Source organism: Schistocerca americana, chromosome 3, assembly GCF_021461395.2.
Source record: "Schistocerca americana isolate TAMUIC-IGC-003095 chromosome 3, iqSchAmer2.1, whole genome shotgun sequence".
Classification (NCBI taxonomy): domain Eukaryota; kingdom Metazoa; phylum Arthropoda; class Insecta; order Orthoptera; family Acrididae; genus Schistocerca; species Schistocerca americana.
The window spans coordinates 688013348-688037879 of NC_060121.1; the positions used below are offsets into that span (position 1 = coordinate 688013348).

At 38.7% G+C, this 24532-nt stretch overlaps 1 protein-coding gene across 3 annotated transcripts in view; it reads right to left on the reverse strand.

Annotated features, from left to right (window-relative positions):
• LOC124606676 (cholinephosphotransferase 1) overlaps nt 1-3654 on the reverse strand; it is a 179663-nt gene extending 176009 nt beyond the window's left edge. For all 3 annotated transcript variants that reach the window (XM_047138692.1, XM_047138691.1, XM_047138690.1), the window contains exons 1-3: nt 3311-3654; nt 3089-3236; nt 2493-2615 (exon numbers count right to left, since the gene is read on the reverse strand). In XM_047138692.1, the coding sequence (XP_046994648.1) occupies nt 2493-2615; nt 3089-3236; nt 3311-3547 (508 nt within the window). In that variant the 5' untranslated portion in view covers nt 3548-3654. The remainder of the gene's footprint in view (nt 1-2492; nt 2616-3088; nt 3237-3310) is intronic.
• Nucleotides 3655-24532: the final 20878 nt, after the last annotated feature.

The window sequence follows — 24532 nt, forward strand, 5'->3', positions numbered from 1 at the left end:
AGAAAGGGTTTCAACTCAAGTCGGTGAACCTAACCACCTTTTGATGGGATAGGCAGGGAAGGGAAGGCTCCTGGATCACAAGAAGCAGCACCAGAAGATCCATTGCCAACTAAAGAGATGGTCATAGAGGAACGGCGTGTGTTTTGAAGCGCATTTTGCTTCATAAGCAAAGTGTCTGCCCTGATGGAACACCATGGAAAACATATATGCCATGTACAGGGAAATTAAAATATGTTTATGAGAAATGAGAAACAGCTTACATGGCAAACCATTACTAAGTAAAGCGGAAAAGGCTGCAAGGTGGAAGGAATACATAAAAGACTACATAAAAGTAGTGAACTTGCAAGTCCATATTACAGGCAGGGAAGAGGAAGCAGATGAAGATGAGAGGGTAGATATGCTACTGCGAGAAAAGTTTGATAGAGGAAGCCCAAACAAGGCTCCTGGAGTGCATAATATTCCCCGGAATTATTAAATCTATGAAAAGCCAACCTGGTGTGCAAGATTTATGAGAAAGTGAAATACCCTCATCAGACTTCAAGATGAATGCAATGATCCCAACATGAAAGAAGGAACATACATTAATTCCCAAACCATCAAATTAATAAGTTATGGTTGTAAAATAATAACAGGAATTATCCACAGAAGGATGGAAAGACACAGAAACCAATCTGGAGTAATTCTAGGTTCTAGACAGATGTAGGAAAATGATTGGCACTACTTACCATACAATGTATCTTAGACGAAAGAGATAAAAGTATCAAACAGAACAAAACAAACAATAGAATACAGGTACAGTACACTCATTTGTTTAGTCTGTTACTTGTATACCGCTTGTGCTGATCTGAATTACAAAATAGTGGCTGTATTAATGCCTGAGTGCATATTCGCATTTGTGATGTTTATTTGAAAATGAGGAATACTCAAAATTGCTGACGTACATAAACAAATTGACACCCTTAAGTGGTATCATGTGTACAGTCACATGAGGCCACGGACTCGTCCTTCATTAAAGTAACTGACTGAAAAAAGAGAAACCCACAAATGTTTACAAAGAGTAGTAATGAAATTTTAATTAATACCTCAAAAAAATAAGTTCAATATTAATTTTTTGTTTCTTTGCAGGTACATGTCTGTAGTACTGGCACACAGTAAAATCTCCAGGCCACAGTACTGTAGCACGCAGGTAGAAGAATCAAATCGAAATAGCACAGCCCACTGATAAGCTCGAATGTCATGCAGTAACATATTTTCAACAGCAGTGGAAATGTTGCAGCCATGCTGGGCCAATTAAGAAGAGTTTGCCATCTGGATGAGTCTGCCACAGCTGCAATATTTTCCAGCTGCTACAAAAAAAATATCCATCACATTCCCTTCTGTCAATGGGCTGCACACTTTTATGTGGCACTTGCAATTGCATGTTTTGATACTGTGGCACCAGAACTCAAATACATACCAGCACTGCAGAAATGTATCTGCAAATAAACAAAGAATTAATAGTGTAACTTAATGTTTTTGAGGTGACAATTAAAACTTCAAGATCACTCAATTTGTTAGGCTACTTTAGAAAAAGCTTTTGACGTACACTGGGATACATCATGAGACTGTGAGAGTTCCAGGGATAAACTACTGTAAGTGAAAGGTTATTTGCAGTTCGTGCAGAAATGAAAATAATTATAAGAGTCAAAGGACATGCGAGGGAGTCAATAGTTGAGATAGTAGTCAGGCAAGACTGTAGCCTATCCTCCATTTTATTCACTGTGTAAATGAGCAAGCTGTAAAGGTAACCGAAGAGACATTTCATGTGGTACTATATGGTGTTTTTTTATCTACAATTATTACTAGTCCAGCATTATTTAAAAAAATAATGAAGTATTCACTATAACACGACTACAAAATAATTCTGACATTATTCAGTTAACTTCAAATTTCACTAGCAATTTAGAACAGAAACAGGTGCCCTCTCATTCAATGACTACGTAGCTGAGTATGTAGAAACTCTGAGGTCTGAAAGAACCAAATGCATAATAACTGATATTTATTGGATACTGTATCCTGTTTATGAACAGTGGTTCAAAATGATCTGAATTGCAGTAACTGATATCCACAGTTGTATATACACCTTGTGTTGAAATAATCTTATCAAATATGAAGTAGGCTAAAAATAGAAGTATGTTTTGCAAAGGCAAGTTACAGCCATTATTACTGACACTGAAAAACACTCAAGCACTTTGAAGATAATCTGCAACACAACAGACCGCAAATTAATTGACGAAATCTTCCAAATAATGTTGCAATTTACAGGCTTAACCGTCAAGTTTGTTGCAAATGAGCAGTAAACTGTGAACCTGTTGCTTCAGATACTTTATTTCATGTTTGCTTTCCTACAACGTTCTACAAGTGTGATGATGTATTTACATGTATATGTACAACTTACAATTTCTTTCCTACAAACGAAAACACTTATCTAGCCAAATTACTATACAGCTTACCTGAGACATATGTCTGCCAATGGGCACAGTAGAATAGTGTCATTGCACAGAAACACTGGAAGAACATCCATGCTGGATAGTAACCCAGCTGCACTGCTATGCACGCTGACAAGGCCACAAAAACTGAAAATTATACAAAGCTCTGTAAGAATGTTTAAAAATACAGCAAACTTAAAGTGGTGATGACTGTTGTAAACTGGTAAAATGTATTACATTTGTAGCAATTTTCCATGAAACGCTGAATTAGTCTCAAATGTATATGTGATAAGGTTCATTTGTAGATACCGGAATTTATGTTGTAAACAAACATAAATGTCATCCTGCACAATAAAACGCGTGCAACAGGAGATAAACAAGAGGTTAACAATTTCCGAGTGCTGCCTAAGATCCTCTATGATTACCACAAACGTATTGGAAATAAATAAAAACCTGTCATCTCATGTAAACAATATGAAATTTGTATATTGTCATTAGTGAAATAGGTGCTTCATGAGCATGACAGGAACAAATGAAGTAGGTCAATACATACTTCAAAATAAATAATCCATTTTAACCACAAAATATCACTGGAAAGCTCTTTGCGAGCAAGTTCTTACCGGTTGAAATTGAATCACAACCATGATCAAACAGCTCTCCTAATGGACTTGAGGTATTTGTCCGCCTAGCTTGTTTACCATCAATTGCATCTAAACTTTGGTACACGAAGAGTCCAAGAGCACATATGAAACAGGCCCATCTGGGTGCCTGAAAAAGTTTCAATGATATTACAAACCGACACAAACAACCTAAAGTTTACCTTCGTTGCGGGATAATATTACCTCGGTCTTCGCATCTGCACTGTAATATATAAGGATGAGAGTTGTTAGTATATTCACAATAAGACCCGACACAGTGATGAGGTTGGGTGCAAGCCAAATTGGCAGTTTGCTGACCAACCAATTCCACCAAGGTTGTAATAATGGATCTAAAAGACTTGCACTAGAACAGCTGTATTTATGTTCGCTGAGACGTTTAAGCTGTCCAGCTGACAACAACTTTTCTTTATAAAATAACATGATGCCATGTAGTAATTCACTCAACACACATTTTACGTCAAACTTAAATAAATCTTGAACAGTTGCTAAACACACTCCTCACGCGACACATCTCTACGCGCTGGTAGCCAAAGCTCTTGGGCTGAAAGACATATTAAAACTCTTACTGTATCTCTGGGTAAACTTTGACTTAATTTGTTCGACGTAACATCTACTCCGTCAAAATGCGCTCGGAATACAACAGCAATCAGCAATGCTTGAAGCAAATAAATGTTATAGTACAGTAACAAGAACAATGACCCTATTACAATTATTGTGTAAAAATACACGGCAACGACCTGCTGATTCACACATACACTGATATGTCCGTTCGTATTGTATGGATGTAAACTTACATCCAGGAGCTGCAAATGAAGTAACAAGCGTTGCTTACAGGGTTTAAACAACGTAAGCATGAAAACAGGCATTCACCGGCTACCAACGAAAACCTACGACAGGAGTTGAAACAGCAGCTATGGAACCAACAATGCTGTAGCAACAACAATAATATTAAAATTCAAAGACAATCGAATCAAACAGGATCAATATGTGGAAAAAATAAACATTCCCACTTAAAAGTCGGATGTTGAGAAGTGCACTTACAGAACAGCACAAGGCCCATGTTACGATATGGAAACAGAGACCGACAAAAGCGCTCCTAGTAGCCTGATAGTGAACTTCGAATTCAGTAAAAGCATGGCAGGATAAGCAGTATGCTTGCTTTTCAAAATACGGTTACCAGTTGATAATACTTTCCATTAATACTTTACAGGTTGGTCTGGTAGTCTGTTGGTAAAATACACCTTTTTATTTGTGAAACCAATTATTACAATTTCGACTATGTGATAGTTATCAAGTGAAAATTATGTTCCTGATTATGATCTTCCTGTGTCTATTGCTCTTTTCGAGTTTCGTTGTAAATATGTTGTTCGTAAGCTGCTTAATTTTTGTTCGCATTCTGGGAGGGGTAAATTATTCCATATTTATTATTGTTTCATATGAAACAGAAGCTGATTTCATCACATGGTATTCTGTGGATCTATTTCGTAATGCTTACAAATCCGTATATCTACTACACGATTTAAATATATTGTAAGTGCATTGCTCGTATTCTACTTTATTTTTGTCCCCCATCCGTTTTTTGTACTGTCATGTTTAAAGGAGGTCACAAAAATTTTCATTGACTTCTGCTACAATGTGCTGTTTGTAGTATCTGTTAATAACATGTAGAAACATTTGCGCAACTGCAGTCGCATTTTTAGCATTTGCGAAACAGAATGTGGCCAAGACTGCAAAGCATACTCAAGTATATCTATATCCATACTCTGCAAGCCGCTGCATGGCACTCAGTGGCAAATAGCAATACCATCGAAGCAGAAATACATATGGGTACTCATTCTGTGACAAGTTTTGAAGTTGAGTACCAGTATTGTTGTGTTCTTGCTGATACATTCTTCATTGACCGATTTGTCATCTGCCTGTTGTTGCGTGAAATGACTTATTACTGCATATGCAAACAGTCTCTTTATTGCATTCGCCTGAGGAGTTGAATTCTCTGCGAAGAAATGCCAATGGCTGCATGGTGGCAGGTCCCAATGCACGCAGATGCCAGGGGTGCCTTGCCTTGAGGATTGGTGTGGATGAAGTTGAGCGACCTGTTTCCTTAGTCGAAATATGATGTTGCTGTGACTCAGAGCAAGTAACTGCGATGATTGTGCTTCTACAAACTCTCCAGGTAGCTGCAGGGTTTCATCCTACACAAGCTCTGCTGGTGACGCACCTAGATCAGGTATATATATCGTTTGGAGGTCCAGTAATATCATTGCTAACGCTTTCGTCCAGTATGAATCTTGGTTAATGATGGTTGCTATGAGCGAGTGATTCCAGCGTCAGTCATACCCTTACTCGCTAGGTGGTACTGGTGGTCCTGTGGTGGACAGTGTGGTAGAATTTTCTTACCTGAGAGAACACGTCCGACTCAAATTGGCGGCCGTGATTTGTCGTCATGGGCAGCGGGCAACTAAAGCGTGGAATCTAACTTGATGTGAAGGCGGACGCCAACGTTTCTGCTGACATGTTAGCAACAGAGGTTGCTTCAGGACAGCATGTAATACGATTTCTCATGGCAAGGATATATGGCTGTCCATTGGAAGAAGGTAGTGTACTCACAATATGGTCGTGTGCAAACCACGCGTTAGTAATCAGGAAATTCCCAACTAATACGCTTGTATGACGGTTGACCTCGCTCCATTGGCATGTGCACATGTGCAGGTCCATTCAGGCAGTCATGTTATATTCACGGCCACACAAAGCATTGGGAGACTAGGCGAACTGTTGACCTGACGCCAGGATGATTTAAGTTGCATTGGTCGTCGAAGGCTGGCTTGCGAAACGCTACCAGCAAGAATGGCCTTGGTTTTCCAGTTGAGAGGTCACAGTATGGTTTGGCGTCGGCGCAGGGCACTTGACTAATCTCAAGTCCAGAGCTGTCGATGGATCGTTGAAGTTGTTTTGAAGCTCTTGGTCAGGCTTCTGTGTCTCAGCTAGTCAGGCAAAATCTATAGTGCTTGAGTTGTTTGAAACGCCACAGATGCGATACAGGCAATCATCCTCTACATTGTCAGTACGCGATGCATGGCTGATGTCAATGCTGAAATGCGCTATGAAAACGAGTTGCTTGTACTGGCGAGGTCAGCAGTTGTTGCTGTTCTGCTGAAATGCGTATGTCATTATCCTGTAGAAATCGTAAACTGCCTTGCTTCCAGTTGCGGGCAGAAGTATTTTATTGCCTCATATACTGCGAGGAGTTCCCTATTGTAAGCGCTCCAATTCTGCTGGGATGATGACAGCTTGTGGCAGTAGAAGGCCAAAGGTTGGCCCGTACCCTCGTGGAATTGTTGAAGAGTAGCCCCAATTGCTATTCGACTCGCGCCTTAACTACCAGTATGAGGGGTGCTTCTAATTCTGGATGAGTGGAGAAGTGCTGCATCTCCTACACTACGGTTCGCTGCTTCAAAGGCTGGACTCATGGCGTCAGTCCACTGGATTGGCGTAATGCCCTCGATTTTCAGGCTGGTGAGTGATGTGGTAAGGGGTTCTTGTAATGCCACTGAATATGGCAGATGTCAGCGACTGAAATTCAGCACATTGAAAGAGTGAGCTCACGGCTTGACGATACAAGTCTTCGTACAGGTAAAATATATCTTTTCAGTAGGACAAGAACAACACACAAACACACATAAAAATCATCAAACTATCTGGCGGTTCACAATAGTTCACCATGAATAATAGTACTCCTCGCGGCTGACTCGGAAAGCAGATTGATAGCTGCGCCATAATGTTAATTGCAAATTCACATGCACACGACACAGCTCGACACTGCATTCCACTACACTGAGAGAGGAACTGAAGCTTGGCTGCTACACTGTCGTTACCTGCAAACATGGTATTCGCCAATAAATGCGAGAAAATATGGAAAATGGTTGGAAACCAAATGAATGAATTAGAATAAAGGAAATATGCTTAACATGCACTTCACACAGAGATTTGTAAGCAATAACAAATACATAAAAGTCCACATAACGACATGTAATGAAACCAGCTTCTGTTTTATATGAAACAAAATCAAATATGGAATCATTTAGTCCACTCAATATTATGGATACCAGCGGAACTCAACCACAATATGAGCAACACATTTACAATGTAGTTCAAAGAGTACAATACACACAAGAAATTGTCATGAGAAGCATGATGTGTTGAAAATTTAGGTGTACATCGAAAGGACAGGCAAATGGGGAATGGAGGTGATGCATTTGTCGCAGTAGACAGAAACCCAAATCCAGTGATACACAAATTGAAGCTGCATGTGAGATTGTTTGGACAAGACAGGGATGGGCATCAAATGATAACTGGATCCTTCTATTGCCCACTGCATTCGTCTCCTGATGTAAGCGAAAACTTTAGATAACCTAAGCTCACTCTTACGTAAGTTCCCAAATCATCCTGAAATCGTTGGTGGAGACTTTAATCATCCAGCAGATAAATGGGAAAATTACAGTTTTGTTAATGATGGGCATCATAAGACATCCTGAGAAACATTACTAAACGCCTTCCCTGAAAGCTACCTAGAAAAGCTAGTTAGGAACCCCACTCATGAAGGAAATATATTCGATCTAATGATAACAAATACACCTGACCTCTTGGAGGATGTACACATCGAAACTGATATCAGTGACCATAACATGATTGTGGCAACAATGATTACAAGTACAAATGAGAACTAAAACGAGCAGAAAGATATACATGTTCAGTACGCTAAATAAAAAATCAGCAGTGTCATACCTCAATGAGGAACTTCAACCTTCAGCACAGGGTAGGAGCATGTAAAGGAACTATGGCTCAAGTTTAAAAGAATAGTTGACCATGCACTGGACAGACATGCAACCAGTAGAACAACTGATAATGAGAGAGAGCCTCCATGATATACAGTCACTGTAAATAAGCTTCCAAAGAAACAGAAATTAGTACATAATAGGAGTAAAACAAAGTGGAGGGCAATTGATAGAGAGATGTTGAATGAATTGTGTTTGGCTGTCAAGAGAGCAATGCGTGATATCTTCAATGACTACTGGAGCAGAATATTGTCAAATGATCTTTCACATGCACTGAAATTGAGGATAGCAAAGCAAAAGCTGAAACACTTAACACCGTTTTCAAAGGCTCCTTTACACAGGAAAACCCAGGATAATTGCACAAATTTAATCTTCATACCGCTGAAAAGATGAATGAAATAAATATTAGTGTCATCGTTAAAACTGAACAAAGCTCCAGGGACTGATGGAATATCTGTAAGATTCTGCCCACGGCATTTGCGGTTGAGTTAGCCCCTATTCTGACTATAATTTATCATACATCCCTGAAACAAAAAACTGTGCCCAGATCTTGGAAAAAGGTAGTAGAAGTGATGTCCAATAAGACATCGATCTGTTCTAGAACCTTGTAATATATCAGAATGACCTATTCATTGCCAACCAGCATGGATTCCAAAAACATCGATCATGTGAAACCCAGATTGCACTTTTCTCATATGACATATTGAAAGCGTTGGATCAAGGCAGTCAGGTAGAACCAGTATGTCTTGATTCCCAAAAAGCACACCTATGCTTATTGTCCAGTATCAAGTGAAATTTGTGACTGGACTGAGGACTTTTTAGTAGGAACGGTGAGTCATCGTCTGGTGTAGAAGGAACTTCAGGTGTTCTCCAGGGAAGTGTGTTGGGATCCTTGCTGTTCATGATGTATATTAATGAACATGCAGAAAATATTAATAGTAAAACCAAGCTTTTTGCAGATGATGCAGTTATCTACAAAGAAGTACTATCTGAAAGAAGCTGCATAAATATTCCGTGAGACGTTGATAAGATTTCAAAGTGGTGCAAAGATTGGCAACTTGCTTTAAATGTTAAGAAATGTAAAATTTTGCACTTCACAAAACGAAGAAAAACGTAATATCCTACGACAATAATATCAATGAGTCACTGCTGGCATTGGCCATCTCATACAAATAACTGGGCATAACACTCTGTAGGGATATGAAATGGTATGATCAGATAGGTTCACTAATGGGTAAAGCAGGTGGTAGACTTTTGTTTATTCTTAGCATACTGGGAAAGAGCAAACAGTATACAAAGGAGATTGCTCACAAATCACTCATGTGACCAGTTCCAGAATATTGCTGAAGTGTATGGGACCCTTACTAGGTACGACTAACAGGGGGTACTGAATGTGTATGGAAAAGGACAGAACAAATGGTCACAGGTTTTTTTAACCATGGGAGAGTGTCACAGAGATACTGAAGGAACTGAACTGGAAGACTCTTGAACACATGTAAACTATCCTGTTAAAATCTGTTAACAAAGTTTCAAGAACCGACTTGAAGTGATGACTCTAGAAATATACTACTAACTCTTAAATATCATTCACGTAGGGATTGTGGAGATAAGATTAAACTAATTACTGCACACACAGAGACTTTGAAACAATCATTCTTCTCACACGCAATATGTGAATGGAATGGAAGAAACCCTAATAACTGGTACAATGGCATGTGCCCTCTGGCATGCACTTTACGGTGGTTAGCAGAGTGTAATGTAGGGGCATATGTAGATAAACTTGCCTCTGTTAACTACGAAACGAAAACAAACATGGAAGACTAAAAATCAGCCAAAAGGAAGCATGATGATGGGTTGATAAACTTGCAGTGCTCCAAGTGGTGTGACAGAGAACTAAACTCATGGTACCAGAAGTCCCTGTACGAATTTCACCTTAGTGACTGGACTGTCTTGAAATGGTTTTGAGTTTTGTCTGATGTGTGACGTGAATGTGTGTGAAGGTATTTTGTGCTTCTGATAAGTAATATGAATAAAGTAATTATTGGTTACCAAATAGTGTGTTTCATTGTCATTAGTTTCGATCTGATAATACCAGATAACTGCCCCCAGGTCGTTGATACTGCACAACTCTGGATTAAGAGCGTGATATACGACACTGGACATTTGCCCACAATGGCAAACTTACATCACCAGCAAGTAGTGGAGTTATTCAGTCAGAAAAAAGACTAATTGTCTAACTGCATATCATCATCATTTTGTCAGCAAAGGACGAAGCAAATTTGAGGAGGCCTCCCGAGACTATGGCGACAAACTAGATGGACAACAGAGATAATGGGGAACTAAGCCGCCAACAAAGCAACCAACAGCAACTCTCGTATAGTGTGGAGACAAACATATCCAAGAATGTCACAGACCATCAAACCTTATTCAAAATTTCACTTGTGGTAAACTTCCTGGAACAGTATGTTTTGTTGAAGGACACAACCGCACTGGATACTACTGCACCAGATCATAACCTCATGTTTCTGCTAGACTCACACCATACTACCCGACTAGTGGAGCCGCATGACATGTGCTTCGATTTCAATGTAGCGCCAGTAATACGAGGGTGGTTTGAAAAGTTCTTGGAGTGGAATAGAAAAAAAGTACTTACATCACTGAAACTTTTTTTATTTTTCAATTTTGTCTCCTTGTATATTGATGCATTTGGTTCAACAATGTGCCAGTGCCTTGAGCCCATCTCGAAAATGAGTTTCCTAGAGGCTGGCTATCAGTTCTTCGTTGGAAGCGAATCTTCATGCACCAAGAAAAATTTTCAGTTTTGGGAAGAGATGGAAGTTTGACGAAACCATGTCAAGTGAATAAGGTGGATGTGGCCACAATTCATACTTTAGTTCGTCTAATTTTGCCATGGCGACGGCACGTGCGTGCAAGCGTGCATTGCCTTGATGGAAGATGAGTTTCTTCTTTGCTAAACCTGACCTTTTTTCGCGCCGGCCGCGGTGGCAGAGCGGTTCTAGGCGCTCAGTCCGGAACCGCGCGACTGCTACGGTCGCAGGTGCGAATCCTGCCTCAGGCATGGATGAGTGTGATATCCTTAGGTTAGTTAGGTTTACGTAGTTCTAAGTTCTAGGGGACTGATGACCACAGAAGTTAAGTCCCATAGTGCTCAGAGCCATTTGAACCATTTTTTTCGCGTATCTTTGTTGCAATTAGTTCAGGAGGTTAGCATAGTAGTCTCCAGTAATTGTTTGCCCAGTGGGGAGATTATCTACAAACAGATTCTCCTTCGCATCCCAGATCACTGATGCCATAACCTTTGCTGCCAAAACAATTGTCTTTGCTTTCTTAGGTGGATCACAATCAGCATGTTTCCGCTGCTTTGACTGTTGTTTTGTCCCTGAGGTATAGTAGTGCACCAAAGTTTAATCTGTGGTCACAAACCGGCGCAAAAAATCTTGTTCGTTTCTCCTAAAATCGGCCAAACGTTGATTCAATATGTCCATTCTCATATTTTTTGATCCAGTGTCATGAGTCGCGGAACCCATCTTGTAGATAATTTTTTCATTTCTAATTCTTCAGCTAAAATGTGATATAACATTTCAGATGACATCTGGCAAGCATGAGCAATTTCATGCACTTTCAATTGGCAGCCCACTTGGCAACAGTTGAATGTGAAGGAGCAGAGTCCCCCAGTGTATTCTGGAAATAAGCGTGAGTGTCCTTTGCTTTCATACCTGTCTTTACAAAGTACTTAATCACTGCTCGAATCTCGATTTTTTCCATCTTTGCAAATCACTGGGCGCGAACAACAGAAGCACGCCACTGCTCTCTTCCAGGAGCACTGACGTGGCACGTGTTTAGAGGCAACAGTCCGATGAATATCGCGTGAACAACTCGTTGCGCTAGTGCTGACCTCTCGCAGTGACTCCTAGAACTTTTCAAAACACCCTCATAGCTACACAGCCATGTAAGATGTGCACTGAGTGTATTAGTGCATCGCTTGTATGCCAGGAACTTTCACCGCATAGATCTTGCAGAATGATGCCCTTCCAACAAGTGACTAGCGACAAGCCACTGAGACCAGGAACCATTCCACAATTACCAGTATTCCAACGCTAGCCAACCAGAGATTTGGTTTCAAAAAGTCGAATTAATTCTACACCGTTGCGGAATAAGAGAGGATACACATAAGTTCGTAGCACTACTAAACAATTTAGCTGAACATTGTCATTGCATCAGTGATATTATTGCCTCTCCACGTACATCAAAACGACACGTACGACAAAAGAGGCGTTATCGTTACGTTTGTCGAAGATTCGTTAACGACAAGTACGCCAGGTCTTGCATGAAGAAGAAATCGGAAAGAGAAAGCATTCTCAGCTATGGAGGCACTTTAGGCATTCCATAGGATCCAACATCTTTTTGGATGACACCTTTTGGAGAGTATTGATCTCAAACTACAGGCAGGGCCAGACCGAGAACATTTTTCCTCACAAGAGATTTATCATTTGGCTTCCTCCCACTCCCCCCACCCCTTTACCTGAATTCATTTACATCTGTGACAGTTTTCGCTAGTAACTCTGATACAAATGTATATAAATCTGGCGCCCCTCACAGTTTGGCGCCCCACACGGCCGCTGCTAATTGCTGTCTGTCCTGTATGGACACTTTATAGTTGTGCATCTGGCGCCCCTCTTAGCTTGGCGCCCCAAGCAGTAGCTTGTGTCTCTCGGGCCTTCAACTGGCCCTGACTACAGGCTGGGCTTATTTCGAGGGAACAGAAACTAACAAACAGAATCCATGAAATGTTATTGGAGGCGAAGTCAACTATAGTACACCCAGTCATACCATGAGAAGGTGACGTACAGATAATAAAAGTTGCATTTACACTAAGTTTGGGGGAGTCAAACAAGGGGCATAGCATTACATTCACACATCACAAGGTCCACTACTCTACACAAAAGCACGGAGACTCGCCCCGGACAGCTAAATAATGAGCCACATTCGAGCATGAGACATGCCACTCAATCAGCCATGTTTGTACAGCTAGAGGGTGAGGCCCCGGTGAAATACGCGCACTTACGAGCTCGTTCAAGGCCGGTCGTGCGTGACGCGAAGAATAGTGGGACCCACAGTGATGACGCAGAATGAGAGTTAATGATATCGCTGAAGCAGCCGACTCCTCTAGATCGAAGGACGTTGTCCTGAGGTTGTCGACCTTGTGGAGGGATCACTACAACATAAAGTGTATTGGTGACTTACATCTTTGACAAATATGTTGATATCATCAGAAGTTTGGAATATCAGTGCGGAAATGTATTTCAGCTTGCAATTTCAAATATCAGTAACAACAGACTACTAGAGGTGCGCTGGACAGCGTGAGGCACGATGCGAGCAGGCTACAAGACGCATATCACCAAAACGAGCTTATACTCTATCAGGCTACGCAGCCCAGACTTTTCATGTAGGACCATGTGTCAGGCTGCCAGTTCCTGGTAGACTCATGATTCACAGTTAGCACCAAACTGTGGGAACAATGTCGTTCAGGCAGAAAATCAATGAAGACTTTTCTACGTGCTGTTAATGACAAACCTTTTCAACACCTGACAGTGGATTTCGGACTTCAGTGCAACTTCAGCTGGGACTTTGTGGTAGCAGATGTCCAGTGCCAGTACTGGGGGTGAATTTTCTTCGCCACTACAAACATTCACTAGAAATAGCTGCAGGAGTGATCAGATATACTATTACTGGAAAACCAGTACAGGCATTCAGGAACACAGACACTAGAGGTATACCATCAAAGGAGGAAAGCAGAGACAAAATTAGGAACCTATTAAATAATATGAAACACTATATTGCCACACCTAATAGCAAATTACAAGAGGTGGTGCAACACAAATCTTTATTACGAAAACACTGAGCTATGAAATAAAATAAAGCATTTTCAAGAACAGTTGTACAATAAAGGTGACGTACAGATAATAAAAGTTGCATTTACACTAAGTTTGGAGGAGTCAAACGAGGGACATAGCATTACGTTCACACATCACAAGGTCCATTAGTCTACACAAAAGCATGGAAACTTGCACCGGACAGACATTGAACAGCTAAACGAATTGTAAAGGTACTTTTGTAGACAGGAGTAGTATGACTTTCAGCCAGCTAATAGATGTTACTGATTCACTTAGTACATAAGAAGGTCAATTCTCTTGGATTATGTGGAGATTAGCGATAATGCCCTGGTAGATGTGAACATAGTGTGATAAACTGCAAGAAGGCCTATGATTGAATAACTATGAATTCAAAACATATACTCAGTTTGGTGGTCATCAGCCTGTTCAGGCTTTTTGAATTTGGTTGCATACCTTATGGGTTAAAAAATGCTTCCCAGATGAGACAGCATTTTATCAACTCAAAATTAAGAGGATTTTTGTTCTATTTTTACTATTTAGGTTATATACTGGTTTTCTCACAAACTGATGAAGAGTACAAAATAAACTTAAAAATAAATTTTGGTACTCTCCAGAAACAGCATTATTAACATCAGTGATGAGAAGTGACAACTTAGGAAAAATGAAGTAAATTTTTTGGGGTCATTCCATAAACAGTACTGGAATTAAACCTACAGCTAAAAAGGCTGAAGCAGTTCTTTCCAGGCCTCTACACTTGCAACCATTCAGGAATTGCGCCACTTCCTAGGGACAATGAACTTTTATAGGAGACATTTACCACTAGCAGTGCAATTACTGGCACCTTTGATGGATGCACTGGTGGTACAAGATAATCATGGAAAATGCGTGCTTAAATGGACGAAAGACAGGCAACAAGCATTTGAGAAGATCAAACTCAGCATAGAACGGGCTGTTACACTAGCACACCCAATAGAAGATGCTCCATTATCTCTGATAACTGATGCAAACGACATTGTGACTGGTGAAATATTGTCCCAGATAAAATGATGGAAAATAACACCCACTGGTGTTCTTTCCAAAAAAATTAACTATGGCTCAAAGCAAATGGTCCGCATTTGACCACAAGCTGCAAGCAGTTTATGAGGTTGTTTGATATTCTAAGGTGGACATTAAAGGACAAAAGTTTAAAATATTTATGGACAACTGCCCCCTGGTGGAGGTGAACAGGAATCCTAGTAAAGATTGTTCATCTTGTCCCTTTAGGCACTTGGATTTGATCAGCCAATTCTCCACAGACATAGCACACATGAAAGGGGCAGACAATATTGTCGCCGACTACCTTTCCAGAATTAATTCTCTGTCAGTTTGCCTCAACCCTGATGAAAGCGATGAGGAACTCCAACATTAGTTAAATAACATTATGAGTCTAAAATTAGAACGTTAGCAGATGAATGGCACAGTGTGATATATCGCAAGGATGTGATATATCGCAAGGATACATAGTGTGATATATCGCAAGGATGTATCTGACTGTTCATACCCAAAATATATAGAAAAACATCTTTAAGACACTATACAGACTGGCTCATCCAGAAATATACCCATCCATCAGAATGGTTACGAAATGCTTTGTATGGCCCGATATAAAAAAGGATTGCAAACTGTGGGCACAGGCATGAGTGGAATGTCAAAGGGGGAAAATAGGACAGTTATCCAGCCCAGATTTGGGCGAGTTTGACGTTCTAGTTGGTCACTTACAGCATGTACATCTGAATTTGGTTGGCCTCCTTCCGTGGATGATTTAGATATTTCTTGTCAGCTATTGACAGAGTGTCAGGATAGGCGTGTGCCACCCTATTGCTCGACATCACAGCAGAATCAACAGAAAAAGCATTTACAGAGACGTGGATTGTTAGCTTTGGATGCCCCACAGCTGTCATAACGATCCAGAGCCAATAGTTTGAGTCGACCCTGCTCTCAAACCTTTGTAAAATGTGTGGACTGATTCGCTTTAGAGCCACCTAAACCACTCCCAAAGCAGCTGATTGGTAGAGCGGTAGCATCACACATTAAAAGCTGTGTTAATGGGTTATGGGGGGGGGGGGGGGGTTGGGGTGGGAAGGCGAGTGGCGTCAATCTCCTCCTTGGGACTTTGGATCTTTTTAGGCGTGAGATCCGCTTTCAAGGAGGGTTTACAAGCCACCTTCTCGGAAATTCTGTATGACAAGCACTAAACCTACCGACAGATTCTGTCGAACCATAGCAGCCTTATTGGATTCAGCCGGCTTGCCAGAACTGTTACAATGTGTGGAACTGCACATTGCCAATATTCAAACTTCTCCCCTGCAACCTCTCAGTTCTCCATGAGTGTTTGTACATTAAGAACTGAAACATTGTGATTTTGTAATGTTGCATGATGATACAATGAAGCTGTCGCTCCATCAGCCACATTCTGGGCCACACGAAGTGCTACACTGAGGAGATAACACATTCAACATTATCCTACATGGAAGACCATCAACAGTTTCAGTATATCAGCTGAAACTGGCGTGGATACTGCAACACAGAGACTGGGCACAAAATTGATCAGCTATGAGATTTTACAAGAAGAGTTATATCAGTCATACCACACAACACATCAGCTGTCTGCCTCAGACCGACCAACTACAACACCTGACATGACACAATCACACTGGTGCAGACCACTAGCCTCTTTTGAGGATTGTTTAGTAGAATAGGTGAAAATATAATGCTATAACCAGAACGAATACTCCTGCTGATGGAAAAGTCACCAATAACACTGTATATATCAGGAATTGTGCATATAGTACAACGTTCCCCTTTTACAGGATTTGACTGTGATGCATGACTAATGGGTATGGAAATCAGACTCTTAGTTCCTTTTCCGAAGAGTTTTCTAGCTGTTAAAAGAAATACAGTAAAAAATGGAATAATATTGAATGTAGGACCCTTGTGTACCAAGTTCATTAATTGGATTGTCTATTGGATTTCCAGTCACCAGTCTATCTAGATAAAGAAATGGTCAAGTTTGAGAAAAGCAGAAGAAGTAAATTTTGCCTACTACCCTGCTGCTCCCTAAGATAACTTCACAAACAAATATATTTTTTCAGGATATGATTTTGAGAAAGACACATGAATCTTTTAGCTGTGCACTGTATACATATACACTTTTGATCTAGACAGGCTATGAATTTTTGTCATTTTTTGTAAAAAAAAAGAAAAGTTGGCCAGAGGGAAATCTATGCTTGCATTTTGTATAACCAACAAATTAAATGCTTAATTATATTAATAGTATAATACACACATTTAAATTTATTAATAAACTTTGTTTATATCTTTCTCTGAACAAATGATCTGTCAAAAGCCAGAGGTAGTGACGGTATGGTCACTCTATATCATCATTCAGTATTTTACGAAACCTTGCTTCAGTGTTACTGAGCCACATAAGCAATTTTCTTTCCAAAACTCTTTGTACTTTACTGAATTTCATTAATAACTGAAGGAATTTTATCTGTAATTTACTCGAAACTTATTTATTAGCTTTCACTTTATTTTTTACCACAAAGAGAATAAGAATATTAAAACCGTTAAATTTGTCTGAAAATATCTACTCCAGTACTTAAGCAAAATTTGACTTCTGCACATCTGTTACTCAAATCATAAAGTACTTTTACCTTCACTTTAAAAGTTAGTTGACAACAATTATTGTCAGACATTTGTTAAAGGATGAAAATTAGTACTTTTGTATACTGAATAAAGCACTTAAAATGTTTCATAACAGGTTTACTCGGAATAATCAAACACCAGGAAAGGACGATATTGGTTAATGATTAGGGACAAATAACAGGGTGAATCAGCTTTTATCTTTAACAAACAATTACTAAAAACGCTAGTTTTGAATTAATGGCTCACATTTCTGCAGTTCTGATTATACAGGTCATAGCCTGTTGGCTGTAGGCCTATGTTGTGGCGGACAGCAATGGCAGCTACACTACCCATGGCATGACACACAAGTTTCTTGAAGTATAGGTTAATTAATTCTTCTTGTCGTTGTTTTAACGTCCATAACATAGCCCAATAACTTGTACCAAAGCCATAATAATTTAGCAGTCGTCATCTGATGCAATTTCCAGGAAAGAGTGTTGTCTCTTTAACTGTTGCCTACACGCTGTGTCTTCTTGTTCCCATTCGCTCTACAGGCAGAGTGCCAAAAACCCAAGCCATCTTTTGCACTTCCCACAATAACTTCCATACAGTAGAAAAGCACTCCATGTTTTACTGACAAACATTTTCATTTCGTTAATCTACGTCAAAATATTGTTTAGTAAATTGTACATATAACATATTTCTTTATATAAGTTACAAATACACTAGCAAAGCATTGCAACATCAAATAATCATACTTTTGAAACAGTCTTTTCGTATCACAGTTATATTATGACAAATTTTAAATGCAAATTTTTTTTGTAGGTTTAGATGACTGAATAATCGTGTTATGTATGCTTGTTTCAATTAGGTGCCCTTACAGGTAAGCATAATTGAAATATACAAGAAATGTTTTGTTCCTCATTTCATGTACTTTTAAGTATTGTTACCATGTAAACACTTTCTAACTCATATACAAATTATACAGACTTTATACACTGAAATTCCCTTACAAAATTTATCGTGAAATCACACTTTACCTAGAAAACACTTTTACACAAATTACACAAAATTTTAAGTATTATTGAAGAAACTTACTGCCTGCAGTGTGGGTACTATGGCAGTCATTTAGTTCCTCTGAACATTATCGCACAAACGTCACTTTTTGGCTGCCTCTTAATAAGATTATAAGCAATCCATTTTCCATTTTGCCTAATTATACACTGTATAACTCTGTTTGTTGGCTGCCTTTTTACCCTGACATATTTGGGCAGTTTTTTGGGTCTGATGTTGATGCTATAGCACACTACAAGAAATACTGCAAAATATTAAAGACTGTAATACGAACATCAAAGCAAATATATTACAAGGAAAAGATAGTCATATCAGATAACTAAATAAAGACAATATGGGATATAGTGCAGGAGGAGACTGGTAGAACCAGACATGGAGTGGAAAAAATAGCATTAAGAGTAAATGAAACATTGGTGATAGATGTGTATAGTGTTGCAGAACCTTTCAACAAACATTTTATAACTGTTAGTGAAAAGATAGGGTTGTCAGGTTCTGTAGATGCTGCTATGGAATATCTCAGATCAGACATTTCAAGTTACTTCCATAATATGAATTTGACCCTCACTACCCCAGCAGAAATAATGTCCATCATACAATATTTTAAAATAAAAAACATCTAGTGGGTATGATGAAATATGAGCAAAGTTAATTAAAGAATGTGATTCTGAGTTAAGACATATTAAGTTATCTGTGTAACTAGTCGTTTATCAGTGGAATATTTCCTGAATGCTTGAAATATGCTGAAATTAAGCCACTGTTTAAGAAGGGAGATAAAGAGATGTCATCAAATTTCCAACCAATTTCACTTTTGCCAGCATTCTCAAAAATTTTAGAAAAAGTAATGTACAATCGGCTTTATAACCACCTTATCTCAAATAACGTACTGTCAAAGTCGCATTTCGGATTTCTAAAGGGTTCTGATACTGAGAAAGCTATCTACACTTACAGTGAAAATGTGCTTAATTCATTAGACAAAAATTGCAGGCAACTGGTATATTTTGTAATCTGTCAAAGGCATTTGTGTAAATTACAATATCCTTTTAAGTAAAGTAGAATATTATAGTGTGACAGGAAATGCTGCAAAATGGTTCAAATCTTATGTCTCTGTCAGAAAACAAAGGATATTATTAGGAAAGAGACATGTACTAAGCTATCAGGCATCATCCAACTGGGAATTAATTATATGTGGGGTCCCACAAGGTTCTATTTTAGGGCCCTTACTTTTTCTTGTGTATATCAATGTCCTTTCATCAGTAACATTATCAGATGCCAAGTTTGTTTTGGTTGCCAATGATACAAACATTGCAATAAATAGCAAATCAAGTGTAGTCTTAGAAAGACTGGTTAATAAAATATTTGTGGACATTAATCACTGGTTCCTAATCAATTCTTTGTCACTAAACTTTGAAAAAACACATTTCATGTAGTTCAGAACTTGTAAGGTGTGTCTGACGAGTATATGCCTAACATACGATGACAAGGAGATAGAAGAAGTGGACAGTATTAAATTCGTGGGGTTAGAGCTTCATAATAAATTCCACTGGGAGGAGCACACCACAGAACTGCTGAAGTGTCTTAACAAGTCTCTATTTGCAATGCGAATTGTGTCAGACATAGAGAATATAAAAATGAAAAAGCTGGCATACTATGCTTACTTTCATTCCATGTCATATGGGATTATTGTTTGGGGTAATTCATCAAGCCAAGCTAAAGTTTTCTGGGCACAAAAACGTGCAGTAAGAGTTATATGTGGTATGACTAAATAACATCCTGCAGAAGCCTGTTTAGGGAACTAGGGATACTAATTACTGCTTCCCAATATATTTATTCCTTAATGAAATTTTTCAATAAAAATATATCACTTTTTCAAACCAACAGCTTAGTTCATGGAATCAATACTGGAAATAAGAATAATCTTCACAAGGATTTAAAGTCACTTACTCTTGTACAAAAAGGTGAGGATTATTCAGGAACACACATTTGCAATAACTTGCCAGCAGCCAAAAAAGGCTTAACAACCAATTAAATTCAGTTTAAGAGAAGCCTCATGGCTTTATTGGTGGCCAATTCCTTATATATGTACAATATAACTTCTGCACCATTTCAATGCAATAATGTGTTCATCGTAAATAAGTAATGTAGTAGTTCTATTACATATTTATCATGTTCATCATGTCATAAGTAATCAAGAACCTTTTTTTTATTTTAAATTCAGTGTATTAGTGTTTGTAAAATGATTCTTTCATATAGTGCACATTTAAAAAAATGACGATCATTCGACTTGGACCTGTGGAAGGTACATTAGCTTATTTGCTTCAGTTGCAAATATTTGTCATGTATTACTGTTTTTCTGACATGTTCCACATCCTGGAGGACCTCCTCACTATGGATCTATTGGAATGAAAGTAAATCTAATCTAAATAATACGTTTTTGTGCTCATTAGCTGCATTATTTCACTTAATGGTCATCTAAGTGACACATTTGTTTCATTTATTCCATCATCGATATATATGTAAACAAGTACTTCAGAACCTGATGCCTGACAGATAGAACAATAATACATACAACATACAGATTTGTCATCATTAATAGTTTTTGGAGTTTTTACACTTTTCTAGTTACATGCTGCTTTAGATGAATTAGGTTTTTGACTTCTAGATGTTTAGTACACTTAAAATATATCAGGAAATACGCATTTGGGTGTGGTATTCCTTGAATTTCAAAAGGATCATAATAAAATATTTAGATTTGGGTATATCATGGTTTACCTCACTGGAGTTTTTGTGAGCTTTCACAAGGACTCGTTCTGCAATATTAAATGTTATGAATTTTAATTTTTGATCATACCTTCTGGCTCTTTCTTCTACTTTTCTTCAACTTAACTCCCTTTCCGCTTCCTTTTTCTGATCAAATCTATCTCTTTGCTGGGGGGGGGGGGGGGGGGGTATTCTAATATTTCCTCTGTTAAACTCTTACTTTTGTAAGGTAGCATAATTTCTTTGAAAGTGAAGCCAATGGATTTAGGTTGTAATGAAATCATTATTAATTCCAATTTTGGAATAAATTTGCCACAAGTTCTATGCCCATAATTACTTCAGTGCAAGTTCTAAGATCAGCAGGTAGTTGCGTGTAAAAACATGACAACTTATTATGAATTCCTTTAAAACCTGAATTTTTATTGCTTTATTATTTTCTTCCAGTCACGCCTACAATTCTGATTCCTTGCACAGACATTACGACTACACCTGATTTTCCTTTTATGTAGTCCTAAAAGGATTGAGACAAAGCATTACTTTGAGAGTCAGTGTCCTGTAACGCTCTAATTTTGTAACCGCAAATCTCTGTCGGAATTATGGCTTGTTTATTTACTTTCACCTCTGTATCTTCTTGTTCTTCCATGTAATGGAGTTCATTTCTTTAAATTCCGTGTCACTGATAGCAAATTTTTCACAATCTTCAGTTGTTTGTTACTAACCGTTTCGTCCAGTTGTTCCCTTTTCTTTGGCTCCATTACGTCTTATGGGTCCTGTATTGAAATTATTCCTTCTAGTGTTTTTCTTTTTTCTTGAACAACTTCTTCTTCATGTTTCATATCACGTTTCGGAAACTTTTTGCATGGAATGTTCTCATTTTCTAGCATTATTGTTTTTGTGAGATAGAGGTTGTCAGTGAGCTTCTTTTCTTCCGATTCTGATCGAAAGATATCTTCATTTTCATTTAAGTCGGCATTTCCAGTATCACTGTTGGGTCGCAGCATGCAAACCTTTCTTAATTTGTTTGAGTATTCTATGTACTTTCTAGTCTCATAGTACATTCACTTGTGAATTCGTTCGATGGTGACGCTTTCCTCTTGCTTATCTTCATTAGCTGTCAGATTATTTTTCGTAAGCTTTAGTTCGTCTTCATCTGAACTGTCTTCCTCATCTTCCCTGACGTCATCAGCTTGCAATTAATATATGTTGTAATCTTTGTGGATTTTTATCAATCGCACAAATTCATTTTCCTTTAAGTCAGGCTTTTGGATGATAGAAACATTTTTCGCAGATTCGTCTGCAAGGAATAACTCTCCAGTGACATGTAAATTTTTACGTTCCATTTCGCATCCACTCACAACCGCTTCATTTATCCTAATGTCAGCCACATGCATCCTCTGCGCGGTGCTTTTGGATTCATTTGCGTTGGCAGCTCTCGAACTCTGTGCAGCTCCATTAAATTCATCTTTCTCCTCAACATCGTTGCTACTTCTAGCAACATTTTCCGTCGTCGTAACGTTGTCTTCTTTTTTATTTACTGCAAATCGTCTTACCATTGCCTCTTAACTTGTTACACTGAGTGAATCACCGTCTACTTGCTTACTTCCTGCATCAGGTGGTTGCGGTCCCAGTTCAATAACCAGCTCTGTGACATCACTCACAGTTTGTACTGGTACACTCTGTTCATCATAAGAATAAATATCATGTACACATTACACTACGTATTCTTCGGCGTTCGCTGGAACCTCATTGGATTTCGTTTCACATGGAGCAGAAACAAAGCTATCTTGCGTACAGTCAAGTACATTAATAAGGGTATGTTTTATGCTGTGCATTACACGTACATTGGCTCAGCGATGACACGGGGCAACAGGTTTACCGACTCATTTAACTTGGACAGCACTGGCCAGGAAAGTGATCCAACTAAACTGCAGTGGTGTGAACAGTTGCCGTAAAGGCGTGAAAAGAGATGAGCAGAAAAAAATGTAGTTTTGAACGTCATTTAATTTTTAAACAGAAGGAAATTATAAATGGGAAAACTCAGGCAATACGCTTCTTTGGTGAACTGACAGAAAACACGACATGCCCTCGATTTAAGCTAACATAGCATTGTAATTAAAAACAAGATTGATAAAAATTTCTGACTTTAACAAGGGTAACTTTTCTGCATTAGCTATGCATCGCGTAAAATCATACTGCTGATTTCCCATATAGTTAAATATTGAAGCCATTGAAGGTATTGTAGTCAGTCGTCTGGTATTCTCTGAACTCATTCCATGTAGGAGTCTGAGGAATACATTTCAGTACTGCTACATTGATAACGAGGCGATCAGCAGCAGTAATCCCAAGCCACCAGAAAATTCACATCATCTTTCATGACACTTTCTGTCGCTATCGTTCGGCAGTGACTTGTCGCAAAACTTCGTGCATTAGTTTCAGTACCTTTGGCAGCTTAAATACCTAGTTATTTCTCTTGACAAATCCCTTAACTTGGCTCTAGATCATTTCTGTAGGGTTTAGGTAGGAGTAGTACGGTGACAACTGTAAAAATGAAGCATTTATACAGTGTGCTCGACGCTGTGAAAATTATTGTTTTCCATGATTCTACGATCCTGGCTGGTGTGACCACAGCTGTCCTACAAACCAATGAAATATTGAAATAAAGAGTATTTGAATTTTCATTTTTCTCCTAAAAATTATTGTGTTATGTTTTCTTAACTTCAGCAGTCTTTAACAATCTGTTATAAAATATCGATACTTAATAATTTATAATTGCCATGAGATAATTTTTAATTGCAACGAGAATCGGAATTTTGCGTGCGATATGTAATTAGAAACTAGAAGACGTGCTGTTTTCTCGAAAAATTGTGGTTAAATATGAGTTAATTAACTTATATCTGATGAATTTCGTATTTAAATGATCTAGCTATTCAAACCAAACAAAAATTATGGGCCACAACGAGACTCGAACTGCAGCTTCAAACACACACATAAATATCGTTCTACGACGGTATCCATTACGCCACGTATTTCATTTGAGTGTCATTCACTGTTTATTACACAATGATTCTCAAAAAAAAGTCACAGCTGATTTTTCTCTGTAAGCTTGTGAAAAACATTTCGAACAACTGGTTTTTCACCAGTTACGGTCTTCTGCGCGCATG